This window comes from Capra hircus, chromosome 7 (genome assembly GCF_001704415.2).
Source record: "Capra hircus breed San Clemente chromosome 7, ASM170441v1, whole genome shotgun sequence".
NCBI lineage: Eukaryota > Metazoa > Chordata > Mammalia > Artiodactyla > Bovidae > Capra > Capra hircus.
The window spans coordinates 63,638,799-63,658,201 of record NC_030814.1 but is presented as its reverse complement, the minus strand read 5'-3'; the positions used below and the strand labels follow the sequence as shown (position 1 = coordinate 63,658,201).

The 19,403-nt window shown below is 51.1% G+C and overlaps 1 protein-coding gene across 6 annotated transcripts in view; it reads right to left on the bottom strand.

Annotated features, from left to right (window-relative positions):
* LOC102178535 (core histone macro-H2A.1) overlaps positions 1-18,736 on the bottom strand; it is an 81,423-nt gene extending 62,687 nt beyond the window's left edge. For 2 of the 6 annotated variants that reach the window (XM_018050351.1, XM_018050357.1), the window contains exons 1-2: positions 18,374-18,573; positions 8,149-8,353 (exon numbers count right to left, since the gene is read on the bottom strand). In XM_018050351.1, the coding sequence (XP_017905840.1) occupies positions 8,149-8,320 (172 nt within the window). In that variant the 5' untranslated portion in view covers positions 8,321-8,353; positions 18,374-18,573. Of the gene's footprint in view, positions 1-8,148; positions 8,354-18,078; positions 18,097-18,373; positions 18,575-18,718 lie in introns of those variants that run through there. The other 4 variants (XM_018050353.1, XM_018050355.1, XM_018050354.1 and 1 more) reach the window with 4 other exon arrangements.

Genomic DNA, 19,403 nt, shown 5'->3' with positions numbered 1-19,403 from the left:
AGGACTCTCATCTGGCACCTCAGTGATGAGCACAGCCCTGAAGAGTGGTGGGCCCTCCCCAAGTCAGCAAGTGAGTGGTTCAGCTTAGCAGAGTAAGTGCACAGCTTCCCCAGGCCACAGCCTCATGGCACAAATGCTGAAGCACCTTCTACGGTGTTGAGCCCTGTATGGAGGCGGCAGACCTAGCTCTATTAGACAAGCTGGCATTCCTCATGGTGCCATTTCACACCCTAAACCACAAGTGTCCCCACACTGCACCATGCAAGGTGTTTACAGTATAACTGTTTCTTGAAAGGCTCTCTGATAAAAGCTTGAGAACCACTATATATCTAAGTTCCTCCCCTTGGGGATTCACGAGAACACCCATGTTAAAGGCTCCCAAAAGTTCCCAAACTAAAATCAGTTGCTTTACTGAGGAACTCAACAAAAGGTATTCACATATCCATCTCAAAAGAGGGGATGTGAATACAGCCATATCCCAGTTTCACGCACAGAGCCCTATGTTTTGGTGGACTGCCTCTTGCATTTCACCAAATGCCTGGGTTCTGCTGAACACAGTTTGAGCAGCGCTGACCCAGGGCGCTCTGCGCCCATCTAGTCAGAGCATGCTTGCTTGCTACTCTTCCACATACGCTTTTCATCCCCCTACCACCCCCACTGCAGGGCTCCAGTGCTTTCCACTTGTCCCTTAGACTTTGCCCTATTCCCTTACTGGTCTACGGACTTGTGTGTTCCCAACATCAACTTTCCCAAGGGCAAAAATCATGTCACATGTTCCTATTTCACATCTCCTAAACCTCCCAGCCATTTGTGTTCTGTAAAACAGACAGCCATTTTGCTTTTTTGCATTTCTTTCCCATGGGGATGGTCTTGATCCCTGTCTCCGGTACAATGTCATGAACCTCCCTCCATAGTTCATCAGGCAGTCTATCTATCAGATCTAGGCCCTTAAATCTATTTCTCACTTCCACTGTATAATCATAAGGGATTTGATTTAGGTCATACCTGAATGGTCTAGTGGCTTTCCCTACTTTCTTCCATTTAAGCCTGAATTTGGTAATAAGGAGTTCATGATCTGAGCCACAGTCAGCTCCCAGTCTTGTTCTTGCTGACTGTATAGAGCTTCTCCATCTTTGGCTGCAAAGAATATAATCAATCTGATTTCAGTGTTGACCATCTGGTGATGTCCATGTGTAAAGTCTTCTCTTGTGTTGTTAGAAGAGGGTGTTTGCTATGACCAGTGCATTTTCTTGGCAAAACTCTATTAACCTTTGCCCTGCTTCATTTCATATTCCAAGGCCAAATTTGCCTGTTACTCCAGGTGTTTCTTGACTTCCTACTTTTGCATTCCAGTCCCCTATAATGAAAAGGATATCTTTTTTGGGTGTTAGTTCTAAAAGGTCTTGTAGGTCTTCATAGAACCATTCAATGTCAGCTATTTCAGCATTACTGGTTGGGGCATAGACTTGGATTATCGTGATATTGAATGGTTTGCCTTGGAAATGAACAGAGATCATTGTGTCGTTTTTGAGATTGCATCCAAGTACTGCATTTCAGACTCTCTTGTTGACCATGATGGCTACTCCATTTCTTCTGAGGGATTCTTGCCCGTAGTAGTAGATATAATGGTCATCTGAGTTAAATTCGCCCATTCCAGTCCATTTTAGTTTGCTGATTCCTAGAATGTCGACGTTCACTCTTGCCATCTCTTGTTTGACCACTTCCAGTTTGCTTTGATTCATGGACCTGACATCCCAGGTTCCTATGCAATATTGCTCTTTATAGCATTAGATCTTGCTTCTATCACCAGTCACACCCACAGCTGGGTATCGTTTTTGCTTTGGCTCCATCCCTTCATTCTTTCTGGAGTTATTTCTCCACTGATCTCCAGTAGCATATTGGGCACCTACTGACCTGGGGAGTTCCTCTTTCAGTATCCTATCATTTTGCCTTTTCATACTGTTCATGGGGTTGTCAAGGCAAGAATACTGACGTGGTTTGTCATTCCCTTCTCCAGTGGACCACATTCTGTCAGACCTCTCCACCATGACCTGCCCGTCTTGGGTTGCCCCATGGGCATGGCTTAGTTTCATTGAGTTAGACAAGGCTGTGGTCCTAATGTGATTAGATTGACTAGTTTTCTGTGAGTATGGTTTCAGTATATCTGCCCTTTGAGGCCCTCTTGCAACACCTACCATCTTACTTGGGTTTCTCTTAGCTTGGGCGTGGGGTATCTCTTCACAGCTGCTCCAGCAAAGCGCAGCCGCTGCTCCTTACCTTGGACAAGGGGTATCTCCTCACCGCCACCCCTCCTGACCTTGAACGTGGAATAGCTCCTCTAGGCCCTCCTGCACCCGCACAGCAACAAAGGTCCGTCTAGTCAAGGCTATGGTTTTTCCAGTGGTCATGTATGGATGTGAGAGTTGGACTGTGAAGAAAGCTGAGCACCGAAGAATTGATGTTTTTGAACTGTGGTGTTGGAGAAGACTCTTGAGAGTCCCTTGGACTGCAAGAAGATCCAACCAGTCCATTCTGAAGGAGATCAGCCCTGGGATTTCTTTGGAAGGAATGATGCTAAAGCTGAAACTCCAGTACTTTGGCCACCTCATGCGAAGACTTGACTCACTGGAAAAGACTGTGATGCTGGGAGGCATTGGGGGCAGGAGGAGAAGGGGACGACAGAGGATGAGATGGCTGCATGGCATCACTGACTCAATGGACGTGAGTCTGAGTGAACTCCGGGAGTTGGTGATGGATAGGGAGGCCTGGCGTGCTGCGATTCATGGGGTCACAAACAGTTGGACACGACTGAAAACTGAACTTAACTGAAACCTCCCAGCACTGAGCAGGCCTGTGCTGGGCACAGGGCAGAGACTCCAAAGAGGCTTTCTGAGCTGAACTAAATTGAAGTTCCTCCAAATATCACTTAAGGAAAAAAGTACCACGGTAATACGGGAGCAAAGACAATGCCTCAAAGAAACTACCTCAGTTTCCCCATGATAATACTTCTTTTTATCTATAATTTATTGAGTGTTGACTAAGAATGGTGGCCAAATTCATAAGATGCAGTACCGATCTTCACAGCAACCTGAGAGTTGGGGCTACTATCACCACTTGGCTGGAAGGTCAAGGGCCCTGGGATGGAGAATGGACTGTGCTGGGGCACCAGGAAGCCCAGCAGATAGCATAACATTCCTCAGGAGGAGCTCTGGGAAGAGTCAGCAGGGCTGCAGAGCCAGGCACACAGAGAGCTGGGGAAGGAGCTGTCTGGTAGCCAGACTCAAGCCTGTTCCAGATGTTGCCTCTTCCTTTTAAGTTTGGCAGATAATTGGGCTCTGTACCCAAGAGGAGAAACAGATGCCAGCTTCAAGTTTCAGAGAAAACACAGGCCCCATCCTCCTCCCACAACCACCCCAGCCTGGAGCAGACCATGAGGAGGAATACTGCGTGGTCCCTCACCCCTGAAGACATGCTCTTCACAGGGGATGGTCTATCTGGACTCTGATGGCCCTGGGTCTGCAGGGCTGCCATCTGTCCTGATGCTCTCATGCTGGTCTGGCCTCAGCTCCAGCCTAACCCAGGCCCAGGGCTGGGCATGCTCAGCTCCCAGTTAACCAGAAAGCCCCTCAAGGTTTTCATGAGTGTGCCAAGAGCTCAAGACGCAAGTAGCTTTTGACACCAGACAGAGTAAGAGTCTGGTAATAGGGCCCCTGGTGTTGAGGGTGGGTCCGGCTTTAGGTGTGAGTGTGTGTGTGCTAGCTGCTCAGTCATGTCCAACTCTTTGCCACCCCATGGACTGTAGCCCTCCAGGCTCCTCTGTCCATGGGATTCTCCAGGCAAGAATACTGGAGTAGGTTGCAATTCCCTCCTCTGGGAGATCTTCCTGACCCAGGGATTGAGCTTGAGTCTCCTGTATTGGCAGGCAGATCATTTGCTGTCTAAGCCAGCTTTAGGAAGAGGAGTTAGATGGCAGTTTGAAATAAACCAGAGGGAGTAGGTTGTAACAGCCAGGACATTCTGCAGGTGCTTGGTGAAAGGGACTGAGTAGGCAGGGACAGCCCCACCAGCATCCCCAAGGCAAGTGGGCACTCTCAGTCACCTCAGCAGCCAGAGCAGGATTACTTCCTCTCTGCTGTCGCCCTAACGTCACCAGGTTAACACTGTGCAGATACAAACAAGCACTTTGCGTGCATCCTCTCATTCCCACCTCATAGTAAGTCTGTGCCTCTTACTGTAACCCCCATTTCACAGATAATAGATTTCACAGCTTAGGGATGTGAGTGAGCTGCCTAGGCCATAATGAGGAAACAGCAGCTCTGACACCAAGGTCCATACTCTTGACCACCTGGTTCCGCTGCCCCTACCAGATTCTACTGGACAGCATGGCATCCCAAGTGGTGCCACAGGCTGGCCGGAGACGTCAGCTCCCTGCTCCAGAGCTGCTTGGTCCCAGGTGGGCCCTGCAGCTCAGGCACCCGAACATCCAGACCCCTCCTCAACTCTCCACCAGGGTGTTCTGACAGGAGGCCTGGTCCAGCCACGTCAGAAGAGCACTGGGTGGCACCCCATCACCATGCCTACAACTGTGTGCCACCTGTCAGAGAAGGAGACAAATCCTCCAGGGGACCCTTCAGGTGACAACCAGACAAGCAGGGTGGCTCTGGTGAGCAGGCTAACACACATCCTCCAGGAAAAGTTTCCTGAAGCCTGATCTCAGCATGTGTGTTCCTGCATCGTCACCGCCTTTTCCTGGTTTGTACCTGCCTCTGGACAAAGCTTCTGAGGGTCGGGGGAGCTCTTGCTCTGGCTTGATTCTCAGCACTGGACACAATGCAGCTCTCCTGAGGGCCTGTGGAATGGGTGGCACTTGGCTCAGATGCCGTGTACTGGAGCACAGTGTCTGAGCCCGAAGTTACATTAGCGTTTCCCAACTCTGGGAAGAGGCTGGCACCCAGTGGGTGCATTCTGAAGGTGGCAGAGCTCTTTCCTCTCCCTCACAGGGCTGGTTGGCACCATCTCCCTGTCCAGGTCTCAGCTGATTATGTCTCCTCCTCAAATAAAACCCTCCTGGGTCCGTTCACCTCCAGGCCCCCAGGCACTGGGGCTCCTTGGCCTATTTACAGCCTCCACAGACCTTGGCACAGTCAGGAACCATCTGGGTTGGCTGGCTCTTCCTTTCAGACTAGAGCATGAGCTCCATGGAGCAGAGACGATTTCTGCCCCAGCCACCCCTGTGCTCTGGAGCTAGCACATGTAAGCACGTGCAATGTCTGGGAAAGGGTCTTCTGTGAAACAGGAGCAAACAGCAGAGCAGAAAGAGACCTGGGCCACCTCCGCTTCTCTCTCAGGGACCAAAGCCCAAGTTCTGAGCAGGCAGATGGGCTCCCACAGCCCAGCCCGAGGGGCTCAGGGCGGATCACCTCCTGAGGGCAGTCATGGGGGGGCGGGGCGCAGCAGAGTCCAGGTGGTGGAGTGCAGCAACGCTCCACTGATGCGGCCCTGAAACTCAGCTCCTCTCCATCAGACAACCGGACACAAGTGACTAGCAGTGATCGAGTATAGCGTCGAGGGCTCAGGACATCCCCCAAGGCCCCCATCACACAGACCAGATGACAAGTCAGGGCCCCGGGCAGTGGTCACTCCAATGACTCAACACTGTGTGTAGACAGAGAAGATGGCTCAGATTCAGCTAACTATAGCTCTTCTGGAAGGACTTGGTAAAATTTCAAAATATGTATTACTTTTTAATACACAGGGGTTAACATGGCTAACACCAGAGTAAGGATTTGCCTCGAGTGACTTGCCCAGCTCTAGCACTGGACTGCCCTGATCATTCCCACCCCACTTTGGGACCACTGCTGCACCCATGACAGTCAGAGATGGGCACAGTTGGGGGGGTTCATGGTCAAGTGCCCGGCCCCCATGAGAACAAACCTGCTGACCTGGCCCTCATGTGCGCTGCACTCAGTTTCAGAGCCAACCAGATGTGGACAAGGAAAACATAACAGACTTTCTGTGCAGCACAGACAGTTGTTGCCTCAAACATGATGGAGCAGCGGTACCCCCCACCAGTGCCCTGCTAACTAACAAGAGGAAGCTTGATGGAAGAAATGAAGCTGCTGCGGTACCTGACCTAATGAATGTGTGTGACCATCCCAGTGTCGTGCCTGTGCCAGGGGCATCACAGGATTCGGGAACCAAGAAACACAGGTTGGCTGGATTTACACATCGTGTCAGCTTTCCCCACTGTGCTCAAACAAAGTCCCTTTGGATCTCACAGCCGCCTGGAGTTGGTGAAGCAGGGACTGTTGTCTCCAAATGAGTTGAAAGGAAATTGGGATCCGGAGAGGTTAAACGACTCTCTCTGGGTCACACAGCATGTAAACTGCCAGGCCAGACCTTAAAAGTCTCCTCTGGGTCCTACCTAGCGAGTTCTCCCCTGGGCTCCCTGGCTAACTGCCAGCATTACATGTGGTTTTCCTGGGTGTGACACTTATGTTCTGGGCTTCTGTTTCCTCACCTGCATAGTGAGAAGACCCATGCCTATGTCATGCTACCAGGCAGGCGACCTGTGAGTCTTGGACAAGCACAGGGTCCAAGTTCCAAATATGTGCAAAGGCCTCACAACTAGAACCCCAATTACTTTTTATGCCTAGACACTTTTACAGAACACAAAAACTCTAGAACCCTCATGGTTGTGAGGGGAAGCCTCGGTCTTGTCTTATCGAGAGCCCTGGGAGAGCAGGAAGCAACCCAGCCTCGTCTTGCTGAGCCAGTCTCTCCTTCTCTCTAGAGCTGCCCCCACCTGCCACTTGCCCTGATGATGTATGGAGAAAAAACTGGTAAAAGCATTACAAAAGGACAGCAGGATGTGTCCCTTTGCAAGTACTTCCTGGTTATATGTGGCAAATCTGTGTATGCCCTGAGGTTGGTTTCCTCAATACTAAAAATGGCGGCCAGCGTTGTTGGGGGGCAGTGGGCGTGAATCCTGCCCAGATGACCTCCCACAGTTGCTATGGAGTCACCAATAAGACCAACAACATTTTATCTGGGAAAAGGACCAAGGATTCTGCCCCCCCCCCCCCCGACCCTGCCACCTCGCCCCAGAGGGATGGCTGATTCCAAGACTGGGAAAGGGAAAGGTCAGGGGGAGATGACAATATCCCATTTTGTTGGAAAGAAAGGAAATGTACAGAGAGTGATGGAGAGGGGGAAGAAGCACATAAAAACCAGCCTGAAGATGCAATTTGAGACAATGTGACCGAAATAATGAGTAAAGACATGACAGTACATAACATGTTAAATTCTAAAAATCCACGAACCAGCATGGATAGAAAAAAAAGGAAAGAAGGGAAGGTCAGAAGGAAAGCTCTTCTTAGCAGAAGACTGCCAACTAGTAAATGTAGGAGAAAGGACAGCAATAGAAAAGCCTAACCACCCCAGTGATAACAGGTCATTGAGGAACGCTAAAGCCATGGGCGAAAGGCTGCGATCCAGGATGTGCAAAGGTGCAGACACCACCCTAAGCCAATGACCAAAGCGAAGGTCACCCGTGACAGGACAAACCCACGGCAGGTGCCTCCGGACGCCACGCCAGACAGGGACTCAACATCGCTCATGGAATTCTCCTGCCAAAACATTTAACCTGAATCCAAGCCTGAGGCCAACACAGATTAAGGGGCATTCTGCGAAATATCTAGCCTATGCCCTCCAAAAACATCCATGTCATCAGAGATTTTTTTGAAAAGCTAGAGAATTTTTAAAAAATAAACCTAAAGAAACCTGACAGACAAATGCAATGTATGATCCTAAAATGGATCCTGGATCACGAAAGAAAATAGAACAAAATCATAAAGCACGTTACTGGGACAATTGAGGAAATTTCAAAACAGACATTATTATAATAAGTAACAACCAAACAGGTAACGGGCAAAACTAAATGTACACAGGTGCATGCACGTGCACCCACACACACAGAGCGGGGAGCGCGCAAATGGGGCAACATGCTCACAGATGGCACGTCCAGGTAAAAACGTTCACTCACTGTTCTCGCAACTTTCCCACAGGTCTGCACATTTCCAAAATGAACGAGCAAGGCCCTCCCACTCCTTGGAAGCTGTGTGTCCACAGCGACTCAGGCACACTCACCTGTCAGGTACTCCAGGACGGCGGCCATGTACACGGGCGCCCCCACTCCGATCCGGTACTTGGGGTGGCCTTTCTTGATGTACCGCAGCATCCGGCCCACGGGGAAGATGACTCCCGCCTTGGCGGACCGGGAGGTTTTGGTGGACTTCTTCTTCCCACCCCGGCTGGACATGGCGGTGGCCCTGGAGATGGATCAGCAAGTACACTGTGGAGGCAAGAGAACGCTTGGGTCAGGATTACTGGGGACATCTCCCCTTTCCCCACACCCTCAGGGCCCTGGAAGAAACGGGCTGTGCCGGCAGATACCACCACCTACAGTCACGGAGCCCTGCGAGCCCAGTTTCTTCATTCTATCCATGTGCTTCAGCCCTGGAAAAAAGAATGGCTTAGCTTTTCACATTTTATACCATGACATCAATTTTATCAGCCACTTCCATTTAAACGTTACTCTGACAATGACTGCTCTTAAGTGCCTCGCCTTTATGCCACATGATGTAAAAGAAAATGGGGTTTCTTGGCTGAGATCTATATGCTTGCTTAATAACTGTATTTTCATACACTGGAGACCAGCGCTGATAAATTTGCTGAACACTTCATAAAAAGAAAACTATGTCACCTGCCTCTACAATGAAGATGTTAAGTCAGACAGTTAGGTTCTTTGATGAGAGCAGCCTCTCTCCCTTGCAGTCCTTTATCTGTGAGAGGCAAGAACTGCTCACAGGAGTTAAGTGGGCAGCCAGGTTGGAATATGAGGCCTTCTGAGCACTTCCTGACTGCTAGTCAGGCCTGTCCTCAGAGAAGAAAGTCCTTCCTTCCTTCCCCAACCCACTCACCATCCAAAATGCCCCATACCTCTTGTGGGGATCCAGGTCACCACTATCTTAACCAAATGATCACACATTTGGTCCTGAAAAGGTCTTCCCACCGCAGGCCACACTCTAATCCACCTGCTCTCCACTGGCTGAGCTGTCTCTGTGCACACAAATCTGAATATGCTGTGGTACTGTTCTCAAGTTTTCCCTGCTGCTACAATTCCCAAGATGCAATCAGAACCTTTGGCCTGCCATGCAATGCCCTAGAAATCTAGGCCTGCCACTCCCATCAAGCTTTACCTGTGCTTCCTGAGGTCTAAACGCAAACACAGGGAGTACCCCCAAATGTCCTCCTCCACAGCAGTCGTGCCCTTTAGCCAGGACCTCCTTTATCCTTCGCGCTTTCTGCCTTCTGCCAACCCTCCCGCATGCTCCACCCTCTGGGTTCCTATGTGCTTCACACCACAGCACTGACGTGCACACACACACGCTCCCCGCCCTGTCTCTCTCGTCTCACCGCTAGGCCTCACAGCGCTGCCCCTGACTGCAGTCCCGGCGCAGCACCACACCGCAAGGTCGCAGACGCTTACTAAGAGCATCGGGTCATTCATGCATCCACTTCAGGAATCACGCCTGGGATGGAGACGACAATGCACAAGGCAGGTGGGGCCCCTGTTCTCCCAGAGCTGGTGGGCAAGAGAAATAGTACATAACCCTCATCATTCAAATGGGAACTGTGAAAGGCCAGTGCAGGGTGCTGCGGAAGGGGCTGTGAGAGGCCTCAGCCTGTTCCAGGGCACCAGACAAGACTTCCCTAGAAGACACAGATGCTCAGACCACCGAACCAAACGGTCAGGTCTCCCATTTACTGGTAAACTGAGGCCAAGCTCCACAGTGTGTGGGCTCCTCTGGCTGTAACAGTCCCTACCTCTGTGACCATGGAAGTCACAGAGTTAGGAGTCCTTGCTCCTGACACCTGACCCTACATTCAAGATATACACGGTCCATACCTAACATCAGTATGACCCACAAGACCAGCCTGGATGGTCTGCCTGACGGAGATGGCCAAAACAGCAGAAGGCAGAATTTCTGGGTACGCTGACAGGCCCACCAGAATTAAGGGGGCTCAAGGCCTGTGTGATGAGAACCCTGTATTTCACCCTGTCAAGGGAGGTACCAAGTCTTAATTGATCATTGATTGCTAAAGAGTCCCAGAAGGGTCTGGTTTTTCTGAAACAAATAGTTGGCTCCACTTCTTCTGTAATGAGCTCTGTTTTGAAACATTCTTGGCAAACAGGTGCCCACGCTCACTCTGAGCAGGAAATGGTATTTGTACTTGTGTGTGCATGTGTTTGTAGGGAAGAGTTGTATCTGAGCTCCCAGCAGTCTTTGGCTTTAATACAAATATGTTTCACAGACCTACCCCAGACCTTTGGAGCGAGAGTTTTCCCCTCTTCCAGCAGGAGAGGCCAGTGACCAGGGATGGTTTATGCAGCTCAGCCCTGTTCTTCCTGGTGCACAGACTCCAGCTCCGTCTCTGGGTGGACCTGCCTGGGTATGTTTAGGGCTGACTTTGTGGGACTCGGACAATGTCCTGTCCCAGACAGGAGCCACTAGCACCCGGGGACCTGACATGCCTCGTCTTCAAAAGTAACGTTCCTGGGGATCCCTCTGACTCAAGCCAAGAGTCTTTAGTCAACAAGCTGGTGACTCCCGGGTCCCTATCCCAGCGCACACCTGGCTGCCGAGCCCCAGGGCTCTGTTCTGACTGCCCTCGGCAGGGCCTGCTTTTAAGTCCCTTGTGAACTGTGGGTTTCTCAGCCCCAGCGGTGGCAACATCATGCATCAAGCTACCAGTCAGCAGCCAGTCTGTCCCTACTTCTCTGCCCACCTCCACAGCTCCCAGTCATTAGCCAGGCTCCGCTGAACCCACTTCCATAACTTCACAAGCCTCTTCCCTTCTCTTTCCCCTCCCTGCCTTGGTTCAGCTCCTGTTCCTTGCCTGTTCTCCACACCACTAGTCTCTCTCCATGGATGCCAGAGGATCTCTGCCACTTTGCTGGTTCTCCAGCTCCCCAAGCCAGCCACAAACAGCATCCTTTACTTCTTCAGCACTGCTTCCCATCACCCCTGTCTGGCCTCAGATGCCCAAGTTGCCCTTGACTTCCTGACCTGTGAAGCCATGTCCAGAATGTTTTTACACATGCTGCTTCTCCTGCCTGAAACACCCTTTGTCCTCTTGCCAAACCTGAACTGACGCTCACACAACCTCTCTTCTCGGTCCCGACCGTGGACTGGATTGTTCACTGCTCCGTATTCCCACAGTACATACCCTGGCACCTCTATGTGTGCCTGCCTCCCTAGCTCGACTCACCTGGGAGCTACTCCATGCCAGGAGCTGCAGTCATCTGCAGGTCCCCCGGTTCCAAGAAAGACCTTAAACATCCGTGCTTAAACGCCAGAGCCATCTTCAGGTCTCATTCAGAATCAGACTCCTTCTCTGATAAAACAGCCCTGAGTCTTCATTCCCTCCCCAAGACTGCCCTGAGAAAGTTCTGTTCCTTGCCCCTCCTCACGTTCTTGCTGCACTTCTAGCAGTAAATCCCCAAGCTGTAGCCACAGCTATGAAAGAATTCTAACTGAGCCACGCAGCTTCATGATATCCAATAATGTGTGGTGATTTTAAAAACATCATTTGGAAAATCGCCTTGTAGTGGTGCAAACTCCAGGTAAATCCATGAGTGTGGCAGGTCCATCCTGCTCTTCAGAAGTCTAGGAGACAAGGTCGGTTATGGCCAAGCACCAGCATGGGGAGGCAGGGAGGGAAGAGTAACTGTGACAGAAGTGGCTGCTGGGCACTGTGATTAATAACTTGAGTGCCAAAGTCAGACTAACCCAATTCAAGTCATAGCTCCACCACTGAGAGCCTATATATCCTAGGTCAGCTGCTGTAACAAATAAGCCCCTACGTCTTACTTCTCACTTGGGGAAAGTCCGTGACTGGTGTTTCTCTGCAGGATGATCCATGGGTCCAGACTCCTCCCACCCTTCAATGCACAATTTCGGGCTACCACTGGAGATAAGGGTCATGGAGGAAAATACCTGGGGGCTTTCAGAGGCCAGGTCTGGAAGTGGAGCACACCACTCCTGATCATGACCCACCAAGTAGAGCATGGTCACATGGCCACACCTACTGCAAGAGAGGTTGGAGAATGTCCTCCAGCTATTTCCTACAAAGAAAAGAGGAAACAGCCAGTCTCTGTAACCTGACAAAGCAACTTGAGAGCTGACCCTGAAGCCAGAGTCTGAGTGACCAGTCAAAGCCTACTTTGACCCATGTCCTGCATCGAGCCTTTTCGGAGAGGTGGACAGTCCTTTGTGATGCAGAAAGCGGCTTCCCATGCATTCAGCTTCTCATTGGGGCACTGAGCTTGTTCACAGGACAAACAGCAACAGTACCCTGCCAAACTGACAAAACTGTGCCCTTCCTTCCTGGATTCATCAGCCAGGAGAGCACCCCATTCAGCAAACCAGAAGCCCTCAGCCCTGCAGAGGGTCCCACATGCTTTGAAGACAATGATAGGTCTTCAGGCAACCCTGGCATCTGTTCATTAATGAACACTAGGCTTGACAGTTATCAGGTCAGGAAATGAAGATTTTGTGGTTGATCCTGAAGGGATCTCTGTGGTCTTTATCTCTGCAACTCCTCCAACTATAAATCAATCACAATAGACATGAACCTTGTTTGCAGAAACCCAAAGTTCACACAGACACAGGGGCGGAGGGGCCTCTACAGAGAAGAGCCAGGCTCAGTGAGAAGCAGGTCTTTGACATCAAGCCCCTCAATGATCAAGACGTGACAACGTGATCTGTCCTCAAAGCACAGGACAAATGAGATGCCTGGCTGTGAGGATCCCATGAATAAGACAGACACGAAAACAAAGGGAAGGGGCAACAGAGGCAAGGAGGGCAAAGGGTCAGCCTGCCACACTGTTGTTCTCCTTGCCAACAGGGCAGCACAGCCGGCTCCTCCATGTGCCACAAACCACCTTCATCCCCACTTCCGCCCTTCGGGACATGCCGCTCACTCGGTGTGGAACACTCTATTTTGCCCTCAGTCGGGGGCGACCCTGCCTAGTGGATCCAACATTTCTCTGATGTTGGAGATTTATCAAGGAGCTCCCTGCTCTGCCTCTCTGCAGTGGCTGAGCCATGTGGCCCTCAGTTCTAGTCTAGTGTGGAGCAGCCCCATGCCCAGACTCTGGCTTTGTACAACAAGACCCAACGAACTCTGGCCCATCTTCCCTATACCAGCAAATGAGGGCTCCACCAGGCTGAATCACTGTTTACTCAGTAGACATTCCTGCAGTGGCCCCTGAGTCCAGTGAGAAATCCCTTTTAATGAACCTCAGCCACCACTGAAATACGTGCAATTGCTTTTCAGTCTTATATAAAAGGCTCTCTACAAGCAGTTTCCAGCCCTTCCCTGACTGTCACTCTAGATCCAACTTATACAAATATTCTAAAGCCACCTACCCCACTCCTAGCACTTGTTACACTGTATCACCACTGCCTCTGTTCTTGCCTGTCTTGATGGGATGGACCAGGCCACTCTGCTCACTGACTGTATCTCTTAGAACCTACCATCCTGCCTGGTTCCTGAAAGGCCCTCAAGTGCTAGCTGGGTGGTAACTGATAAGTTACAGTGGCTGGGGGCTCTCTTGACAAAAATGAGGGCACCATTTGCAAGGACCACAGGACTCAGATGTGGCAAGTGAGACACCAATCTGGGAGCTTCTCTGGGACCATTCATGTGGGAGCCCAGACCCATAAAATTCAGGAAGCTTGTAAGGGCTACCCTGGGGATTCCCAAGAAGGGACCACCACCATTTCCCTGATGGCTGAGGTATGAGCATGCAGAGGCCTTCGGTGACCATCCTATGATTCCAGCAATCTCCCTTTCTGCCGTTAAGACAAGCACAGTAACACAGACCAGCGGAAAAGACTTACGTTCCTGACCTCTGTCAAAGCTGCCGCCTAGAAAACTCTCAAATAATCAGGGCACTCATGAAACCACTGGAATGGTCAATGGTAAAGTCTTTTATTATCTAAGCAATGAATATGTGCCTATTGATCTTGAACAAAATATTGATTAGAACTGCTGGGGGGCTGCTGGTCAGACAGCCCCATCTCTGGCCCCCGAGGATGGAAGAATCTGAGCTATCAGCGCTCAGGTCACTGACAGGGTGAGGACTATCCCATCCATTCCCAGCCACTGGATAAGTGCCCACATGTCCACATGCATTTGTCACCTTCCCATCAACTCCAATCACGAAGGCAAACCTGAGACACTTAATTCTGAAGTGCAGGACACTAATCCTGTTTACAGCATTCTCTTCCGTTTACTCCCATCATACCAAATGATTAACGGTGACACTGCTGTCATGCCCCCAGAGGCGTGTGGATATACTACACAACTATCACTCCCAGAGCTGGGGTTCACAAGATGCACTCTGATTGGCTCAGAACAGAGACTTGCTCTGGTACTTTGGCCAATCACGAAAAACATCTCTCTCCATTCATAAAACACTATACCATAAAATGAAAGGGATGATTAAAGAACTTACGGTCCATCTTCAGTGAACCAAGGGATTGCAAACAAGAAGAAAAGGACAAACTGAGATAATAAATAAACCATAACCAAACACTTTGTTCCAGCAGATTTTACTCTTCTCATGTGTCAGGATTTTAGTGGTGGGAAAAAAAACAAAAGCCAAAATGAAGAGTGTTATTTACTACAAGCAGGAACGGTTAGCAGGAAGGCAGTCTGGGATTAAAATGTTCACCTCTGCAAATCCACTCTGGGGTATGCATCCTGAGCAACACTCAAGGAACCAGCACTACATTTCAATAGTTAGTATGGCACTCCCTGCCTCCTTCGTGAGGAAATTTTCCTTCAAACCTCCTCTCCCTGTTAAAGGCTGTGCCAACTAGGAGACAGTCACCCCAATGGAAGGCCATCAGAGGAAAATGTGAGCTGCAGTAGGGCAAGACCCTGGTCAGGCTTAGCATCTAGAAGCTAGTCAATGTTTGTTGAACAGATAAAAGGCATCTTCCTCCTATCCAGAGCCTTCGCAGGCTTATTACTGTTCTTAGGAAGAAGTTTAAATCCCTCAGTGTGTTTCTGATCAGGATCCCCCTCTGTGATTTGGTCTGTTTGGCCCTCTGGCTTCACTAGTTTCCCTCTAGAATCAAGACATCTTGAGCCTCTGGCAGTTCCCCCATATGAACTCTATTCTTATTGTTCTCAGACTTTGCACATGTGGGCCAGGTCTCAAACACTTGTCCCCACCTGCCCTCCTTTGCCCAGCCAACTCTTACTTGGTTTTTCTGTGCCTAGTAAGGGCTTGCCCCTGGCTAGGTTACTGTCCTAGGAGCTGCTATGAGAGCTACTGTGGCTTCCTGCACTGACCTTGCAATGGCCACTTGCCTGCCTTCTGCTCCTCCTGTCAGCTTCCCAAGGGTAAGAACTCAACATTTTTTTTTAAACTACATATCAGTTTATTAACAAAAGGATACAACTTCGGAACAGTCAGATGGAAGAGATACATACATAGGGCGGTCCAGGGAAGGGCATGGAGCTTCCACACCCTCTCCAAGTATGCCACTCTCTCTAAATCTCCACTTGTCTATCAACCTGGATGCTCTCTGAACCTTGTCCTTTGGGGGTTTAACAGAGATTCCATGCTTCCCTGGTGGCTCAGAGGTTAAAGCATCTGCCTGCAATGTGGGAGATCTGGGTTCAATCCCTGGGTTGGGAAGATCCCCTGGAGAAGGAAATGGCAACCCACTCCAGTATTCTTGCATGGTGAATCCCATGGACGGAGGAGCTTGGTGGGCTACAGTCCACGGGGTTACAAAGAGTCGGACACGACTGAGCAACTTCACTTAACTTCACTTCATGACTGACCAAATTACTGGCCACTGGTGATTGACTCAAGCTCCAGCCCCCTCCCCTCCTAGGAGGTAGGGGGACATGGCAAAACTGGACATTTTCTTCATCCAGTTCTTTCCCCAGTGCCTGAGCCCCAAGAAACTTGATTCCCAAGAAATATTCCCTGAAGACCGCAAGGCACTGATCTGGCAGGCTTGATCCAAGCTAACAAGCTATACAATTCTCTGGAAGGAAGAGCTAATCACTTGGACTCACACATAAGAGCTGAGGTGGGGCCCAATGTATTTCTAAACCTACAGAACTAGGGAAGGACCCATAAGACAGACATGGGCCCCATTGACCTCTGCCCTTTCCCAGCCCATGTGCCAAGAACAGGGCTCTGAAAAATCCGACACAAATCCAAGGGCACAATCCAAAGAGAACTAGAAGCTGCTACCACTCTGATGAATACCACATATAGATTCTTGTTGGGTTTTGTCAAGTTGGGCTGTCAGTTTGGGCTTTTATTTAAGTAAACCTCCTTTAAATGGCTTGGGGTAGCATTAACTTTGAAGATATTAGAAGTAGGTCCCAAAAGTCATGTATGTAGTCCAAGCCTCTCTTTGAAATAAGAGGTGAAAGGGTCTTCCAGAGATCTGCTGTCTGGAGGACCAGAAAAAATGGCAGCCTGAGATATACCACTCTCTGACGCTGGCCCACTGGGTATAGACCAAGCCAGTGACTTATAGTTGTATGGAGTATAGAATGTCATGTGTGATGGTCTAGACAACTCAAAGTTTAATAAAACGTAAGCCATCCCATCCTCATTCTAAAGGCTCTGCCTCAAACAATTTTCACTTATTTAACCCCCTCCCTCCTTCTAAATACCTTTATCTAAGGATCAGTATTAACAATGTAAGAGATCAAAACAGTAACAAAGTGGAGAGATTTCCTACTCTCCTCCTAAAAATAGAGTAAATAAGATTTTAAAGTCTTGAGGATTTAGGAAAAGAGGAAGAAAGAAAAATAGGTTGAAAAATACATCTCTGTTCATTGGGGAGCCTCTTGTGCAAGACTGAGATGCCATTGTCCAGCTTTGGTTAGTAGTGTACATGTACTCATTCCAGGTGCAGCAAAGAAGGGTCCATTTCAGAGCTAATAACTCCTCTGAAAGCAGACCAGTAATCTAAAGGTGGCCTGGAGTAGGTGGATTCCATCTAATTCACAAATAGAGTCTCCCACTCATTTTAATTTAAAACTGTTCAAAATTTCCTGAGTCCTTGGAGCAGGAAATCTTGGAACAAAGCACTTTCCCCCTCTTTAATGATGAAACCTCAAACCACATAGGTAGAAGAAAGAGAGAAGCTAGCAGGAGCGCCCCTCTAATTGTCTATTCTTATACGCTGTTTATTCGATCATTAAAGTCTTACAAGGACTTCGTGGTAACTGTAATTGTTGAATTTAAGGCTTGTCTCAGCTCTGTGTCTCTTATTTCCACACTCAGGAAAGTATCTTTCCCTAACATCTTGTCTAAAACAACGTTTCAAGCAATCTGCTGACAAGGTCCTTCCTGAGTGATCTGTGGTCCCTGCCGTAGTGCAGGTGGGACGCGCCATCCCGCACACCTGTTGTCAGGCGACATGACCAGCAGCATCCTGCGCACTCACCTCCTCTTTCCACCCCACCCCCCAGAGAGAGACTTCCCTCCTGGCCTTCTCCACTGGAAGAGCCTACAGCCTTCTGGAGTTACCTTGGGGGAAAAAAAAAAAAACAACAAACACCACCTCCCAACCACAAAGCAAACAAAAGGCTGTTCATAAAAATGAGAGGGCAGCGGGGGTTCCTGTGGCCCCTCCCCAGCCAGTCCCTGGACAAACCCCTCCCCACCCCGCCTTGGTTCCAGTCTTGCAACTACCCCCCAAACCCCCATCCCACTCTCCCAGCACACCACCCAGACGCCTACACCACCGCCACCTGGGGCTCGAGCCCCACTTTTTGTGCCCTGGGCCGGCAACTCGCGAGCGGGCGGGCGCCTCACCAAGTACAACTCCGCGCACAACAGCTCCCGGGCGCCCAGGCCCAGGCCGACCGGCTCCCGCCGCGACGCCTCCCCCGGCCTCGAGTCCAGCCCGCCCGCTGCAGGACGGGTCACCGGGGCACGAGCCGGGGCTGTCTCCTGCTCACCAAAGCGCCCAGGCGCGGGCAGGAGGACGCGGTTCTAAGACAAGTTGGCTTCCGGGTTTGCTTTTTGAACAAAACCAAAGAGGATCCCGCGCGGCCCGGGCAGGGCCTGGGAGGACGCCGTGCGCGCGCGAGGCCCCGGCGTGGGCCGCGTTGAACCCAGCTGCCCGAGTCGGCCGTGCGCCGCCAGGTGCCCGCCAGGCCCGGCCGCTCCCATGCACCCTCGGCCGGAAGAGCGGGGCAGCCGGACCCGGGCGGCGGGGACGCGGCGCGGCGAGGGGGCCAGGGCGGCACTTACGGGGCGGCTCGGCGGCGGCGGCGGCGGCGGCAGCAGCAGCAAGGTGTCCGGCCTGTGCCCTCTCGGCCGCTCGCGCCTTTTCTCTCCGCGCTCCTCGCTGGCCCGCCCGCCCACCTCCTCGCTTCCCGCCTGCGCGACCCGCGCTCGCCCCCTCCGCCCGGCTCCGCTGCCGAGTGAACTGGAACCAGTCGCCGCGGCCCCGGGATTCCCACAATGCACAGCGCGCCGCTCGTCACATCCCATCCCGTCCCCGCGCGTCCGGCCACCCCTCCCGCGCCACCTGGGCGCCCCAGCCTTGACCCCAAGCCAGCAGCTGCGCGCGCGCGGGGGCCCTCCGTGCTGTACCTCCTGGACGTCGGTGGGTTAGTTTCCCGGCCGCACGGCGGCCCCAGCTCTGGTCCTCTGTCCCCTGGCCTGGACGCCGCACGCAGGGTCCCGCCCGAGCTGGGGACTCGCCCTGAGCTAAGTCCTGTGAAAGGGTCGGGACCCTGGGCAGAGGCGCTTCTCCAGCGCGCGTCCCAGCCTGTGCGACTAGAGGAACGCTTATTGAGCGCCTACTGGGGCGGCGGGGCGGGTGGCTTTTCCTGCCGAGCTCTAGAAGCCTTCTCATTAACGCAAGGACGGAGGCAAAATTGCTGTTATAAGCAAGGATTTTTCCCTCCCCAACCAATGCAAACCTCCCTCGCACCTCAGAACCTCCCGCTGTCTTTGGACCCAAGCCCTTATCAAACCTGGTCTTCCCCACGACCAACTGCTGCGCATCCGGCTCCCCTGGAGTTCTTCCCAGTGACCCCTAGAAGTCTGGATTGATTTGCTTTGTTGCATGGAAGCCGTTTACTTAGATTCAGCAAATGTTCACTCTTGGACCCAAGTTGACATTTACTAAACAGTGATTCTCTGTCATCACACACATTTTTGTTTGCTTGCTTTTTAATTATTTTCCCTTTCCCTTTATTTTTTAAAATTAATTTAGTTTTGACTGAGACAAGCAGAAAGAGGGGCCCGCTGCAAAACCCAACTTGTATTTCTA